Source organism: Eupeodes corollae, chromosome 3 (genome assembly GCF_945859685.1).
Source record: "Eupeodes corollae chromosome 3, idEupCoro1.1, whole genome shotgun sequence".
In the NCBI taxonomy this organism is placed as follows: domain Eukaryota; kingdom Metazoa; phylum Arthropoda; class Insecta; order Diptera; family Syrphidae; genus Eupeodes; species Eupeodes corollae.
In genome coordinates this window covers 100,103,355-100,119,936 of record NC_079149.1, presented here as the reverse complement: position 1 = coordinate 100,119,936, position 16,582 = coordinate 100,103,355, and the positions used below count along the sequence as shown (strand labels likewise).

General features: G+C 38.5%; 1 protein-coding gene across 1 annotated transcript; it reads left to right on the top strand.

The window, feature by feature from the left end:
• Positions 1-6,764: 6,764 nt before the first annotated feature.
• On the top strand, positions 6,765-15,083 carry LOC129951369 (odorant receptor 22c-like). Its single transcript, XM_056063480.1, has 7 exons — positions 6,765-7,200; positions 7,275-7,458; positions 13,718-13,908; positions 14,066-14,247; positions 14,371-14,469; positions 14,605-14,757; positions 14,901-15,083. The coding sequence occupies exons 1-7, from the start codon at positions 6,864-6,866 to the stop codon at positions 14,949-14,951; spliced, it is 1,197 nt and encodes a 398-aa protein (XP_055919455.1). The 5' UTR covers positions 6,765-6,863; the 3' UTR covers positions 14,952-15,083.
• The last annotated feature ends 1,499 nt before the right edge of the window (positions 15,084-16,582 follow it).

Here is a 16,582-nt window from a genome sequence, read left to right as displayed (position 1 = left end):
GATGTGAAACTGGCAGTAAGATAAAACAGATGGCAAATCATTAATAAACATAGAGAACAGTAAAGGACCAAGGATAGATCCTTGAGGAACACCTATATTGACAGGAAGAAACGAAGACATTTTACCTTTACACGATACGACTTGCATGCGATTAGTCAAGTACGAATAAATAAGATTTTTGGTTGTGTCCGAAAAATTGAAATAAGTCGTCAGTTTAACACAGAGAAGGCTAGAGTTAACGCAATCGAATGCTTTGGAAAAGTCAAGTAGGGTTATCACAGTTGTAAAGGATGATTTTTTTGAGGTTACGATTTTTATGCATTAGTATTTGACAGATCACGAGGAATTTCAGACATGGTGTCAAAGAGAAAGATGCTCAATATGCTTTGACATTTCATCATGAATAGACTTACTAACGAGCAACGCTTGCAAATCATTGAATTTTATTACCAAAATCAGTGTTCGGTTCGAAATGTTCAAATGTTCAAATTTTGTTCAGCGATGAGGCTCATTTCTGGTTGAATGGCTACGTAAATAAGCAAAATTGCCGCATTTGGAGTGAAGAGCAACCAGAAGCCGTTCAAGAGCTGCCCATGCATTCCAAAAAATGCACTGTTTGGTGTGGTTTGTACGCTGGTGGAATCATTGGACCGTATTTTTTCAAAGATGCTGTTGGACGCAACGTTACGGTGAATGGCGATCGCTATCGTTCAATGCTAACAAACTTTTTGTTGCCAAAAATGGAAGAACTGAACTTGGTTGACATGTGGTTTCAACAAGATGGCGCTACATGCCACACAGCTCGCGATTCTATGGCCATTTTGAGGGAAAACTTCGGAGAATAATTCATCTCAAGGAATGGACCGGTAAGTTGGCCACCAAGATCATGCGATTTGACGCCTTTAGACTATTTTTTGTGGCAGCAACTATTCCAGCTTTGGAAGACAACATTTCCGAAGAAATTCGGGCTATTCCGGCCGAAATGCTCGAAAAAGTTACCCAAAATTGGACTTTCCGAATGGACCACCTAAGACGCAGCCGCGGTCAACATTTAAATGAAATTATCTTCAAAAAGTAAATATCATGGAACAATCTAACGTTTCAAATAAAGAATCGATGAGATTTTGCAAATTGTATGCGTTTTTTTTAAAAAAAGTTTTCAAGCTCTTAAAAAATCACCGTTTATAATTAGAGTCTAAATCTTGTTTTATATCTTCAAAAACTTTTAAAAAGGCTGAGATGCAGCTATATCCAGATCTAAATCCCGACTTGAGAGGGTTAAAAAGATGTGAATCTTCAATATAATTTTTGATCTGGTTACTTAAGATAGTTTCAAAAGCCTTATTAAAGAAAGGATAGCTATTGGTCTGTATTCCATTTTCTTTCCTAGTTTAGGGATGGGTTTAACTTTAGATTTTTTCCAGGAGGTGGGATAGATGGTGGTCATTATGATGGCGTTAAAAATGTTGGTTATGTGAGGAAGTATGAAAGGAAGAAGGATTTTTAAAAAGTCTGGGTGTATGTTTTCAAGTCCAGTCGATTTGGATTTAATAGAAAATATGGCTTTACCTACTTGATATTCATCTACTGAACAAACAGAAAAAGCATCGACTCTATCGTTTTCCGAAACACAAGATTGCCAGTTGGGAATTGGGTTGAGGGAGTAGAGAACTTTCAATTCAACTCCTCTAAATCAATGTTGTCATCGGAAAAAGAAGAATCTCCTTTTAAACCAATACTCTTGACTTCTTTTGATTTGAGTTGAACCTGTTGTTATAAAAACTGTATTTAGCTGATTTTATTAATTTAGTTAATTTAGTTAAATCGTTTCCAACGTCGTCGGTATGAAACGTCTCTTGCTTTCATAACATTAATGATCTCAAGAGAAAGCCAGGGACAACTACGCGATCTTATTTGACGAGTTTTAGTGGGAACGTGTTTATTAAAAAGGTAAGTTATTGCAACAGTAAGACATTCAATTTGAAAATCAACGTTTGATGTTGCAAAAATTGAGTACTATTCAATAGATGAACAATCACTAAATAAAGATTCGACATTTATGTTATGAAAATCACGATACTCGAAGTATTGCGGAGATTCGTTTTCAAGATATAAATCAAAGGTTGCAGAAACCAGATCATGATATGAAAACACTGAGACAGATAGCTGACTAAAACATATAACAATCTAACAAGAATAACGTTTTTCACACCACAGTGAGTTCGATCAGCTCTGTAAGGTTTTATAGCTTCTTTGTAGCTTTTATCACTATTTTTGTTTTCGTGGATTTTTCAGCTTTCTCAATTTGCTCCAGTAGCTGGTTTTTATAAGAGGAAGATTTCAAAGCCTGTGGTTCACATTTTCTTCCTCTGTTAGATTTAGGTGTCCTCTTTAATTTTGGGGGAGGATAAATTTCCCATGGAGTAACGTGATCTTCTTAGTTTATCTGATTTTTAAGGCCTTGAGGTTCTACCACATGTGACTTCTCTGATTCAGTCTCACCTGCTCAGAAATCAGCCTCCGAGAAAATATGTCTGTTAAATGGAAATATTCCAAAACATTTGAAGCCACTTACTGCGACTTGACCAGTTAAAACTTTCAGGTAAGCTTTTTTATATAACTGAGCAACGTCACCCAACCCGACTTTTCGTGATTTTTCTCTCATAAATTGCCTAATTTCTTCATTGTATCATTTTTTTAAAGGTCCCATAAAGGTGCTATCTAAAAACTTCATCTTGTGGGTGCAATGTGGAGGAAGAGACACAATAACTACAAAATTTTTACGAGCAAGTTCGATAACCTCGACGTTTCTTGTGTGGCTTCAGTGGTCATCTAAAATTAAAAGAACGGGGAGTTCTAGTGATGAAACCTTTCTAAAAATGTTGAAGCTTGAATCCAGCCAGAGCTGTGAAAACTGGCCTTGGAATCTACGCGCGCATTTTTCATAATTAGTGGATTATTTATTTTTCTCGGAAATATAAATTAGGGTAGTATAAAATTCCCCCCAGCGCTCATGCAAGTACCAACTGTGACAAGATCGACACGTGCTGCTGAAGTTAAAGCTCCTATTTGCCGTTTTGCCTTTTTTTGCCAAACCCTACTTAAACCGGTATCATCATGGTTCCATATTCTGGATCCGGGAAGTTATATTTTTCATATAATCCCTCCAAAATATTGAAAAATGTATTCACATTTTCTGGTGCAAAGCCTTTGGCTCTGTCAATTGAAGTTCTTGTGGGCAAGCTTGTTTCATGTTTATGCCGTTTGAAAAAGCCGTATAGCCAATCTTTTAGTGCGGTCTTATGTAGTAATGAAAATTTATTGGGGATGTTGTTTTTTCAGCGATTTGGAATGAGGCTCCGTATATCATATCTAGTAAGACCCCAAATTTTTCATTTCATACAAACATTGCACCAGTTCTTCTTCTATTTCCTTATTAAAAACAGGTTTCTGCCCAAGGATGTAGATAAAAGTTCACTTATTGTCTCACCACTCCGTACCATCCGTTGTAAGGTTGATTTTGGAACATCAAATTTTGGAACATTGGATTGCCTGAAATGCTTTTATCATATTATTTGGATCATATTTTCTCACTGGAACTAAGTTGTTTGGCATTTTTAAAGAAAATCTGTAAATGTTTGAGCAAAATTTAATTTCATAACAAATCTAGGAGTGCTACATGCTACCCATTTAAACTGTTCCAAAATATTTTAAACATGAGCGCTTTAAATAACACTAGTCTAGCTAGTTAACAACAATTTGTCTTAAGACCCTTCCTACACAGGACCATACAAAACATAGACCGATATTTCCTTCTCAGAGTCACTTAAAGTTTAAAGCAATGCTAAGTTAAGTGAAGACTTAAGGTCTGAATTTGTAATATCGTTACACAATTTGTTTATTAATACTGTCATGATTAACAAAACTCATTTAAACGGAGTTAAAAATACCCCAAACAGAGAAATTAAAATCGCTCTGAAGAACCAGCTCCAATGATCTCAGTCATGCACAGGCCTTACAAGCCGGCCATGAAAGGAAATTTTAAAGTGTGATGAAACCACGAGTAATAGCCTCGTATAAACGGACTGATAATGTTGACAACATCAACAAACCCCCCCCCCCCACCCCGCAAAAGAAAAACGGACTACGATATACGTGTATGTAAGTGGAACGTACGAAAACTCACTAAGCCACGCAAATCAGAGCAGCTTGCCGATGCCCTTTCCAATTTTTACTGGGAGATTTTAATTCAATCGGAAGACATAGCCTACACGACATCACATCTGGAAACGGGTTTAGACTTATAGACTTCCTAGCCGAGAAAAACACCATACAACCAAATCGAACATAGATTCCGACCACTACTTAGTTTGTGCTATACTGCGCGTAACAATATCCATGGAAGCTCTTAAGCGAACAACAATCACCAAAAGAAGATTCAACGTTGGAAGACTGCAGCAGGAGGAAACCGCCAATGCCTTTGCCGACCGAGTATCCCTAAACCTTGCGAGAAACCCTTCAACAGACGAAATGTGCCCAAAAACCCACTGGCAGCATTGCAAACAATCTATCAAGAATGCTGCGGAAGAGGTGCTAAATTTCTCACAGCGGCCACCGAGGAAGCAATTGTTTGACTCAAAATGTGCTCAGGCAAACAAAGCCAAAACGGAGGCATACAGATTGTGGCAGCAAAGGAGGACACGATCTTCCCGCCAGCTATACTTCGACAAGAAAAGGGAAGGAAACAGGTGAGGAGCTTTTATAGAAGAGTCAAGAGCTGCCCTGGAGCCTGCAAAGATAAGGAGGGGAATACCGTAGTCGAGACGCAGTCAATGCTAAAAATCTGGAGAGATCATTTCAACCAGCTGCTTAATGGTGATGAAGTCAACGATTCCGCCAGCGAGCATGTGAACGCTGGAAGCCGTTTACTGACGAGCTAATTGGCCCTTACCAGTGTGGTTTTAGGCCTGGAAAATCTACCATCGACCAAATTTTCACCCTACGCCAAATCCTTGTAAAGACCCAAAAACATAACATCGAAACACATCGTGATTTCATCGATTTTAAAGCAGCTTTTGACAATGTAGACATTAACGAATTATACTGTGCCATGATGAGTTTTGGTATCCTTACCAAACTGATACGACTTATCAGGATTACGATGGAAAATGCTAGTTGCTGCGTCAAAATTAGAAGAGACTCAACCGAAACCTTCGAAATCACCATAGGACTTCGATAAGGTGATGCGCTATCATGTAGTTGCTTCAATATTGTTCTTGAAAGAGTGGTGTGCAACACCAACGCCAATACAAGTGGCACAATCTTTCAAAAACACACACAATATCTTGGATATGCAGATGACATCGACATTATGGGAAGAACCAAAAGAGCAGAGAGTGCCTTCTCTAATATCGAGTTTGAGGCAAAGAAAATGGGTCTTAATTTTAACATTAACGAAGACAAAACGAAGTAATTAATGTCGTCAAATAGAGTCGATTCACTCCGTAGACTTGGTCAAAGCATGCAAATTGACAGGTATAACTTCGAGGTTGTTTATCTGGGCTCTGCTACTAATTCTGCAAATGACATCAGTGTGGAGATGAAACGTAGAATTAACATTGATAAGCACTGTTTCTTTGGCTTAAGAAAGCAGTTGAGGAATAAGGCCCTATCACGAAGTACCAAAGACACACTTTACAAAGCCTTAATGATCCCAGTTTTGCTGTATGGTGCAGAAGCATGGACCCTCTCCCAGGCGGATGAAAGATCTCTTGGTATCTTCGAGAAGAAGGTTCTGCGTACGATCTATGATCCGGTTTGTGTCGATAGGCAAATAACTTCTGGCGGAGAAGATATTATAATCATAAGATATACGAGCTGTACAACGACTTGCCACTGGTCATGTCGATTGAATGAACATCGAAGTTAAGGAATTCAACACCAAGCCTGAGGGAACAAGAAGCAGAGGCAGGCCTCATCTCCGGTGGAGTGATCAAGTTGAGGCCCACGCACGTCAACTTGGTATTCGAAACTGGAGGCAGCGAGCTATAGATCGAGTAAGCTGAAGAAAGTTATTACTTGAGGCCCAGGAGCACAATGCGCTGTAGCGTCAATTAAGGAAAGAATAAGAGAAATTACATCATTGTTAAGTTGACATTTCATTTTGTTTGATGTTGGAACAGATTTAAATTTCGTTAAGAAATGTTATTGAAACTACTTTTTGATTGGGACTTAAGTCAAAATACCGACTTAAGTCAAAATAATGCAATTTCTCGCCTGACTTTCCACTAATATGCAAAATATTTAACTTTTATTTAAACTTTTTGAAACTTTACCATCTACCCCATCACTTCTCAAGAACTCACAATATTAATTTCAAATAAATATTCAAACTATCTAATTGAATGTTTGTTAAATATTTTCCCCAATTAAATCTTTTTTTCTGTCTATTTTCTTTTAACACTAACAACAAACGATAACAGAAACAAAATCAAAACGAATAGAATAGAAAAAGAAAAAGAAAACACATGAAAAACTTTTATCATACTCGTATAATTAATCTGAACATTAGGTATTGTTTTCAAAACAATTAAAAAACTTTCAAATCGGAATACAAAACTCCCACAAATGAGGGTTGTTGTGGTTTTCAAAAGTAGCATTAATTTTAGTTATGGTTTTCGATAAAGAAAACTTCATCAAAAATTTACGAATGTGATATTTTTTATATATAAATCAGGACTTGTCTAGTGACAATGTCATTTTGTGGACGGAGTGCCATTTAGAAGTTCTAGAATTAAAAAGTCGTTTTGTTCGTTATTGTGGCGAACTGAATTCCTGGTTTCAATCAAATTTTTATCTGGACCATGAAATTTCGTTTTTTATCACCTGATACGCCAATCAAGGAATCCTATTTGCTGATTCCAAGATTTTCCCTCCGAGTTGTGGGATGTTGGCCTCAAAGGAAAGTACCAACTTTTATTGGTATTTTGCATTTTCTGGCAAGTAGTTCTGCGGTGGCATTTGGAGCATTTGGTGAATGTATTGCGGGAGCTTTGACACTGAATCAAATTCTAGAAACCATGGAAGCTTGGTGTCCTGGAGTGACCAAACAGATTTCACTCTTCAAAATGTGGATATTTTTTGTGCACCGCGAAAAGTTGTATTCGATGATCGAAAGGATTGAACAACTTTTGACAGCAGGTGAGAGAAACAAGCAAAAATGTGGTGAAGTTATTTTTTATTACTATTTTTAATCTTTTTGATATTTTTTTTAGATTCCAATGAGGATAAAAAGAAAATAGCACAAAAACTTTCTGTCATAGCATCAATTTTGACAGTTATACTTTTTGTGAGTGCAAATTCGACTAATTTATTTTTCAACACCAGGCCGTTAATCAATAATATAATTCGTATATCGAATGGAAAAAACGCAACCCTGGATCTACCATTTAAAATGATGTGAGTAAAAATTAAGTTCCTAAAAGTTGTGGATAGCACGATAAGAAGAAGCCAATTCCCGGCCAAATTGAAGTTGGAAAAGTGTATTATATTTTTTTTTGAAAAACGCTGAAACACCTTTTTCTTAATTGTTATTTTTAAACTGCAACATCAAGAATGTCCCAAAAACAATTTAGAACAATTGGACTCATGCAACATATACAATATCAATATCTTTTTTTAATACCCTTTATTAGAATAACATGGAGAACAATATTTTTAAAGGAAGTCTGCTTCTACAATTATCAATTTTTAATTGATGGGGAAAAATCCAATTCTTGCGCTAGGAATTCAAAGCTACAGCTGTAGACCTTCGTGCAGATTTTAGTGAATCAAGGAGCCACGTAACAAGATAATCTTCATTGCACTTTGTTTAAGACGCTTTTCAAGTTGGGCTTTTTAGTCTCGGCCGTTCTTCTACGTTAGGCTTGAAGTCGTGTTCTGTTTTCTGTCGCATTTCTTTCCCTTTATAAATTGACATTCTGCTCAAATCTTATCATCCCATTGTTCGGCGAATACCTGCTTTAGTCACAATTTCAAGATGATTTAAAGGAAAGTCTTTGTCTAATAGACCATGCTCTCTTTAACCACTGTCGAACTTCTGCTATAAATGTCAAAATATGACAGTTTCAAAATGAATAGCATTTAAAGAGAGACCTGTTAAAATATACTATTTTTCATCTCACATAATTTGGGCCTAAAGTTGTGACGGTATATGTAAGGGTTTTCAGAATACAGTTGTTCAAAAATCAGCTAAAATACGTTTTTGATCAACTATCGACGAATAAATTATCAAAATTTGTAAGTTTGCCATAGCTCTGAAGTGAGAAGATGGACCAACAGAATAACAAAAAAAAAACATGTCAAGGGAGGTCTTTTTCCTCTTTTAAGGCGGGAAGGTAAATTTTTCAAAAAAGTAAGCTAATATACGATGTTCAAATGAAACCCATGTGCAATTAAGAGGACACAAGCGTCCACAGGTTTTTCTTAAAACAGACTTTTGTCTATCAACTCATACTCTCACCTTCTCGCGGTGAACGTCGGGTGCCTAGTACCTCAACTAGAGATTGGGTTCTAAATGCAGTGTAAAGTTGTTGAGGGCAGAAAACGAGAGAGGGGGCTAGAGGTGTTTCCACTAAGGCACCTCTTCTTATCCAGACGACAGCGGACGAATTCTCGAGATGGAATCAACTGTGGCGTCTACAGTTCCAGTAAGGTTGATCTACTTAGTGAACACCTTATAGGGCTTCTTCGAAATATTCGGAGCCCAGGCCTGTAAGGAGCGGTTTATCCGGCTCCCCTTCCAAAGACATATTCTTCGAGCTCTTGGACAAGACATGTGAGCAGTGCCCTGGCTGTGACATTAAAATTGTCTTAGGAGATTTTAATGCCAAGCTAGGAAGAGAAGACATCTTTGGTGGCATAATCGGGAGATACAGCCTACACGACACCACCTCCAACAAAGGATTCAGACTGATCGATTTCGATGTGAGGCTAGACGTTCTGGTAGCTAGTATGCAGTTCACACATCTCAATATCCACAAGACACATGAAAATCTCCTGATCAATCAACCGTCAACCAGATTGGCCACATTGCGGTCGACGCACGACACTTCTCAAGTATCCAGGATATCCGAACATTCCGAGAGGCCAACATTGACTCGGACCACTTCCTGCATTAAGCATTGAAAACCAGTGGCAACATTGCCTTGCAGCCATCAGAGATGCCGCCTCTGAAGTGCTAGGTTTCACACGGCCACCACAGCGAAACCCCTGGTTTGACGACGAATGCCGGCAAGCGCACGCAGCGAAACAAGAGGCATACAAAACGGCGCTGCACAAAAGGACTAGAGCTGCTAGCAAGCTCTACGAGCAGAAGAGGAGAGAGGAACACCGGCTTCTTAGATGGAAAAAAAGAGAGCATGAGAAGCGCGCGATCGAGGAGATAGAGGGATGTCCCCATAGGAATAAGGTTCGTAATTTTGACCAAAAGGTAAAAAAACCTCCCAAGGGTACCAGCAACGAACCGAAGCCTGTAAAGACGATCACGGGAACATCGTAGTAGAACCGCAGTCGATGCTGAGAATATGGAAAGATTACTTCTCCAAATTATATAACGGCGATGACGAACCGAATTCCGCTGTAAGGGAGATAGAACCACTCAATCTCGGCGACGCACATCAACAATTCCGCCTACCTGGTCTTGACAATGCATATAAGATCCTCTCGATTGTATTATGTAAACGTCTGAAGCCGTTCATCAACAAACTGATAAATCCTTCTCAGTGTGGCTTCAGACCAGGAAAGTCCACTATCGACTAAATATTCACACTACGGCAGATCTTGGAAAAAACCCAGGAACTTCAAATCGATATCTCTTTATCGATTTTAAAGCCGAGTATGACAGCATCTATAGAGAAGAGCTCTACAGAGCAATGTCTAGTTTTGGCATCCCTGTCAAACTTATCCATTTGTGCAGAATGACGATGGAGAATTCACGCTGCTCTATCAAGGTTTAAGACAAGGCGACTTCTTCAATATCGTTCTGGAAAGAATTGTGCAAAACTCAACCGTCAATACTAGAGGCACAATCTTCCAAAGGTCCATCCAATTACTCGGATACGCAGATGATATTGACATAATTGGAAGATCAAAGCGTGATGTCAGTGGAGCGTGTTTGAGCATTACGACGGAAGCGAAGAAGATGGGTTTAGTGGTCAATGAGTGCAAGACCAAGTATATGCTGTCATCAAAAAAGGACACTGAACGACGATGTCTTGGACAAAACGTCACCATGGACAGCTATAACTTTGAGGTAGTTAAGGACTTTGTCTACCTAGGCTTCTTTGGACTTAGAAGGCAATTGAGAAGTAAAGTCCTCTCTCGAGCATGTAAAATCACCATCTATAGGACACTCATCATCCCGGTTCTCATTTATGGCGCTGAGGCCTGGACCCTGTCAAAGAAAGACGAGAGAGTCTTAGGATGCTTCGAGAAAATAATTCTTCGGGTGATTTTTGGTCCCGTGTGCATAGATGGAGAATGGAGGAGAAGATATAACGACGAACTGTACGGGCTGTACAGCGACACTGACCTACTTAGCAGAATTAAAGTCCAACGGCTTAGATGGTTGGGTCATGTAAAGCGGATGGACATCAACGTTGCAGCCCGGAAGGTCTTCGAATACAATCCCGAGGGACGGCGCAGTAGAGGAAGACCGCGACTCAGGTGGCGCACTCAGGTGGGAAAGGACCTCAACCAACTTGGCGTGTGAAACTGGAGACAGCTAGCTAGGGACCGAGCTGGCTGGAGACGCTTGTTGGTTGAGGCTTAAGTCCGCCCTGGACTGTAGCACCACCTTAAGTAAGTAAGTAAGCATCCAGGTCCGTTCCGCCATCGAGAGCTATACAAATTCCCAGATAATTACACTTCTTGACTTCCTCTATGGTCCACTGCCCTAGAATAACTTGTGTGCTTTGGCCCGTGATCATAAATTTGGTCTTATTTGTGTTAATCCTTAAGCCAGCCATCTCTTCATTCAATTGCAGCGAATGATACATCTGATCTAAGCCTGCCATGTTGTTTGCCATGAAACATATATCGTCAGCATAACCTATGTGGCTAAGCTTGTTAAGCAGACTCCATTGTATACTATGTCTTTTATTTGTACCCACAGTGGCTGTCATTACATCGTCAATCACCAGCAAAAACAGAATTGGTGACAAGACATCTCCTTGTCTTACTCCTTGACACACATCGAAAGATTCAGAAGGCTGTCCATTGTGCAACACAAAACACCTTGCGTTGTTGTACGATTTTATAATAACAGCGACAATTTTCTCAGGGATTCCTCGCGCAATAAGCGATCTTCAGATGCATTCACGATTGACCCCATCAAACGCCTTCTCAAAATCTGCAAACGTTAGATACAGCGGTGATTGGTACTCAGATGATTGTTCGAGTGTGATTTGCAAGGTGTTGATGTGGTCGATGCACGATCGGCCACTGTGAAACCCCGTTTGGTCCCTATTGAGGGTATACTCAATCGTGGACTTAAATTTCTCCAGAACAATAGTTGCCATTAACTTCGTTAAAACAGACAGAACTATGATACCGCGCCAGTTATTACAATTTTTGAGGTTTCCTTTCTTTGGTAACTTTACAATAACTCCATCTTCCAGTCCCATGGGTAAGTTTCACTCTCCCACACAGCCTGCACGAGTTTAAGTAAAATACGGGAAGCTGCTTCAGGGTCTGCTTTTAGGAATTCTGCGGGAATACCATCAAGACCAGCTGCTTTGTTTTTCTTTAGAAGATGTCTCGCATTACTTATCACAACACTTGTTGGGGGACTGGTGTGAATGTCCCTAGAAGATCTACAAATGTTGTTCAATTCCAAAGTGAATGGATACATTCTAATAATCTGCTTAGCGAGTTCCAAGCTGGCTTGATATCGGAATACTGCACCGTCGATCACATTTTCGTACTCCCCTCGATTGCTGACTCGTTTTATCGAGAAATAGAAACTTTTTACATTTTTCATTGATTTCAAAGCTGCTTTCGACACCGTGGCCTATTTTACAAGTTTTTTCAAATGGGAATGTCGCTTAAATTCGTTGCACTATTGCAACATTTATACAAGACTACCAAAGCAACAGTGTGGAATGGCTAATGCTTATCAGAATGGTTCCACACAAAATCAGGAGTTAGACAGGGCTGTTCACTCAGTCTAAGCTTGTTTGTACTTTTCATTGATGATATCGTCGAAGCAGTACTAGCAGAAATCGAGTACGCAGGCGTTACCTCTTCTTTTCGCTGACGACATTTTCCTGCTCGCAGTCTCTTCAGCTAATGATAAATAAGCTTGCTGAATATTGAAAAAGGTGGAACCTAGTGGTAAATTTAAGTACATCCAAAGTGAAGGTTTTAAAGAATGGCGATGAAAGTTGGGTGCAAGTGAGAAATGGCACTATAATGGTGAAAGAGTAGATTTGGTGAAAGAATACAAATATCTGGGACTCTGCTTTACTAAGAACTTAAGCATGGAAAAACATCTCACTTACAAACTTGTTAAGGTGAAAACAGTTTTTAACGTAGCATGGAAGCAATGCTTTAATAATAAGGAAATTACGCATACCAATAAATTTTAAAGCTGTATCGGAATCAGTAATGTTTTATGCGGCGCAAGTTTGGGGAGGTAATAAATATGAACAAGTGGAAAAACGCCAAACTACATGATCATGCTGCAAACGTCTGTTCTATCGCCTTTATTTATAAAAAAAAACTGAAGCTGCAGGTCGATTACAGCCTCAAGTTTTGGATATGCCAATTTATTGTCTCCAAAAGAAAGTAGTTCTTCAAACAATTCAATCCCTAAGTGGATAGTTCCAGCCGAATAGGTGGATGTTGACCTAAGGTTTTGTATCCTTGCCTCTTGGAAGCCAACTTTATATTGTCTAATAGCTCGTCTGGATGAAGCCTCAAGAATGCAATAAGCGAAGCAAGCCAAAAGCTCACTGCACCGCATTATTTACAGTAGACTAAACTACGATTTCCGAGAAAGAAACTACTTCCACGAAAAATATACCATCGAACAAATTTCGTGCATGTTCCGGCTAAGAGGAGAACTCCTAAGTCTGAACTACATTCCTCACTACGAGGACTTACTAATTTTATGCAACCTGTGCAACTTGAAGAAGCGCGAGCATGTTTTTCATTTCGTTGGACGATGTGCGATGTTGAAAAAATAAGAAGACTTATCCTAGGCAGTTACTCTCTTTCAAATACTGATATCATACTTTAATGTCATGCCCAAGAATCTAGTTTTATCAAAAAGACAAGCGTTTGACATTAGGCAGATTGAGACAACATAAGGGACTTCAACTGATGCTTTCTTTGAAAACATTTTTTTTGACCAAGAAGCTATTTAGTTTTTAAGTGTCATAAACTTCAAACTGAGAACTTTACTTGACTAACCTCTACATTCAATTGATCGTGTAAAACCTACCAACAACAACCAGTTCAAAGACTTTGCCAAGGATACCCTTTATTTAAATTTAAGGTTATAAATAATTAATAAACATAAATGTGATTTACAATTTCGCACAATTCTTAAAAAAGTCATAAATCGTCAGTAGCCCATCATCAGTAACCCTTAAGGAACCATGCCCTTGGAAATTTATTTACAAATAAATTGAATCTTTATAACTTTCTTCCACAGACTTCCCAATGTCCTCACCCACTATCCGGTATATCCTCTGACATACATTTCCATGTCCTACTCTGGCGTCATGACAGTATTTACATTCTGTGGAGTCGATGGTTGTTTCGTCGGCCTCTGTTTCTACATCAGTGCCTTATTCCGAATGATACAATACGATATCCAGGAACTTTTTGGCCATTTGCAATATCGTAAGTTTATCGCAGTTCATCAATTCTTATATAAAATCCAATAAATTCAAAATTAATACAAAATGTGAATCAACAGAAAAAAAACATTAATTCAATCAACTTTTGCTCATTTATTTATTTATTATTATATTTTTTTTTTTTGATAAATAATAATCAGATGAAAAAGCAGGCAGACGGGACAATCAAATAATGCGCCAAGAATTGAAGGTAATTATTCGCCGGCACAATGAGGTCATCGATTTGTGCAATGAATTTAAGGACATTTTCACGACCATCATCATGGGGCATTTCCTGTCAGCGTCGCTTGTCGTGTGCTTCAGCGTCATTGATCTCTTATATGTTCGTATATCCCTATCCTCCTATATTTTTCTTCAATCATTTAAATTAATTATATTAAACAAGCTTTCGTGTAAATAATTTAACAACATACACTTTTGTGTATGTCGCGTGTATCTTTTGCAGAATACAGGCATCGGATTGGTGTTGTACGTCTGCTATAGCATAGCAGCACTTTCGCAATTATTTTTATATTGCATCGGTGGGACTTATGTGAACGACAGCGTAATAATTTATTTTTTTCATTTTTTTTTTAATTTTTGGTTAAATTTTTAATTTGGTATTTTGTTGCACCGGAAAAAGGAAAAAAAGGTTTTCACAACACACGATTAAAATATGCTTTGCGCGTATATTTTTCAGAGTTTGGAAATATGCGATTCGGTGTATCTGGTTGAATGGTATAAATGCGATGCGGAAACACGCAGAATGATCCTCATGATATTGATTCGTGCCCAAAGGCCGGCAACAATCAATGTGCCGTTTTTTACGCCATCCTTGCCAACATTTATGGGCGTGAGTTTGTTTATCATTTCGTGTATTTTTTATTTTATTTCATTGATTTTTTAATACAAAAGGATATGATTTTAATATTTACTTATGTAAATGTTAATACGTTGTTTTTTTAAACAACTATAGATATAATATATTTTTTTCAGATTCTCAGCACTACGGGATCGTATATTGCTTTGATGAAGTCGTTTTTGTGAGCTGATAAAGATAAAATATTTGTGATGGCTTCAAGTCTTTAAAAACAATTCTTAATTATTGCTTTTCGAAATAATTTTGTAATGAAAAGAAAAATAAATATAAATAACAATAATGGAAAATATATCTCTTACAAAGTTTGAATGCAAATATCTCCTCGTATAAGTCGTTTGTTTTTGAAGTTTACAAGAAGAAATAAAACTGTTATGTCAGAAATGTGTTTTTTTAAACGGGAGACATGCAGGAAGAAATAAAACGCACGCATGGCCATTACACTCCAAGAATAAAGCCTTATTATAATTGTAAGGGCTTGTCATTGTGTTTTCAAAACGATTTGGGAAAGTGACTTACTTCAAGAAATTCCAGCCCAATTTTCGACCACTTTTTTCAGCAATTATGGCTGTATGTCAGTAATGTTTTGTCCAAGATGTTAAACACCTCGCACTATTCAAGCTGCATCTAAGCTTGTTTCTGATATCCAGTGGAACAAATCTAAAAGGCAATGTATGGGTACTTGTCTGGTTGACTTGGAGAAGGCCTTCTACACCATATGGTTAGAGGATCTATATCTAAAGTTAACCAGACTTGGCATAAGTAAATCACTGTTGTATATGTTTTATGACATTCTTAATGTTCATTGTCAAAATTGTCTGATATTAAAAATAGTGTTCAACAGGAGCGCATTTCAGCTTTTACACATGTGATCTGAAAGCAAGTCTGACTCAGGTAATAGCGTTCGCCGACGACCTAATTGCGTACAGGGCGGCCTTAAAAATTGAGGTTATCAAAAGACTTTTGCAGTGTGGCTTCGACAAGATTCAGCAATATTGCGATGACTGGAAGTTGAAAATCAACTTTCAGAAATGAGAAACTATTCTGTTCAGGACTTTGCTGTATGGAGCCTCAAGGAATACGAGAAAGAACTGGAAAAATCTAGTGATCGTAGGACCAAATCGACAGTCACTGGCGAATAAAAGTGTAGTAAAGTACCTTGGCATTTGGTTGGATCAATACTTGTATTTTGATAGACAAACGGCCAGAGCTAGGGGAGCCTTTGCCTTGACAAAACGGTTGTTTTTTAGTAGCCGTTTTGGCAGGAGGGTGAAGGTGATTTGCTACATGACCCTTATCCGGCCAATGATTGCTTATGGGAGCCCGGTATGGTTCATCATTGCCCATCTCAAATGGAAAAGATTCTGGTGTTTTTTGGTAGGGGTCTCATTGCGAGAGTGAAGTCGTCGAATAACAGCTTAATTTTTGGGGCTTACTACCCCAACAATGAGAACTGCAAAAGTGCACGTTTAAGTGGAAACTTTCCACAGGAAGCTTTTCTCTATTTAGATAATCGAGGGCTGATACAGGATAGGGAGGTGGTTCCACTAATCTACCACGTCAGTCATAAAACTGTAGATAGGCGACTCCTTTACAGTCGAGACCTCCTCGCACTGGACTGAGCCAAGCGCCTTCGGTTCAGTAGGACTGTTTCCGATAGGGACCGAAGAGATAGGGTGAGGCAGGAGAACTAGTTTTGGTGGCTTTAAATTGAGAATGTCATTTAAAATTGTCTAGGGCATTTGGTCTTGGCCTGATTACAAAGGTTTAAGGATTAGGTTACGGACAGTCGGGGTAGCAC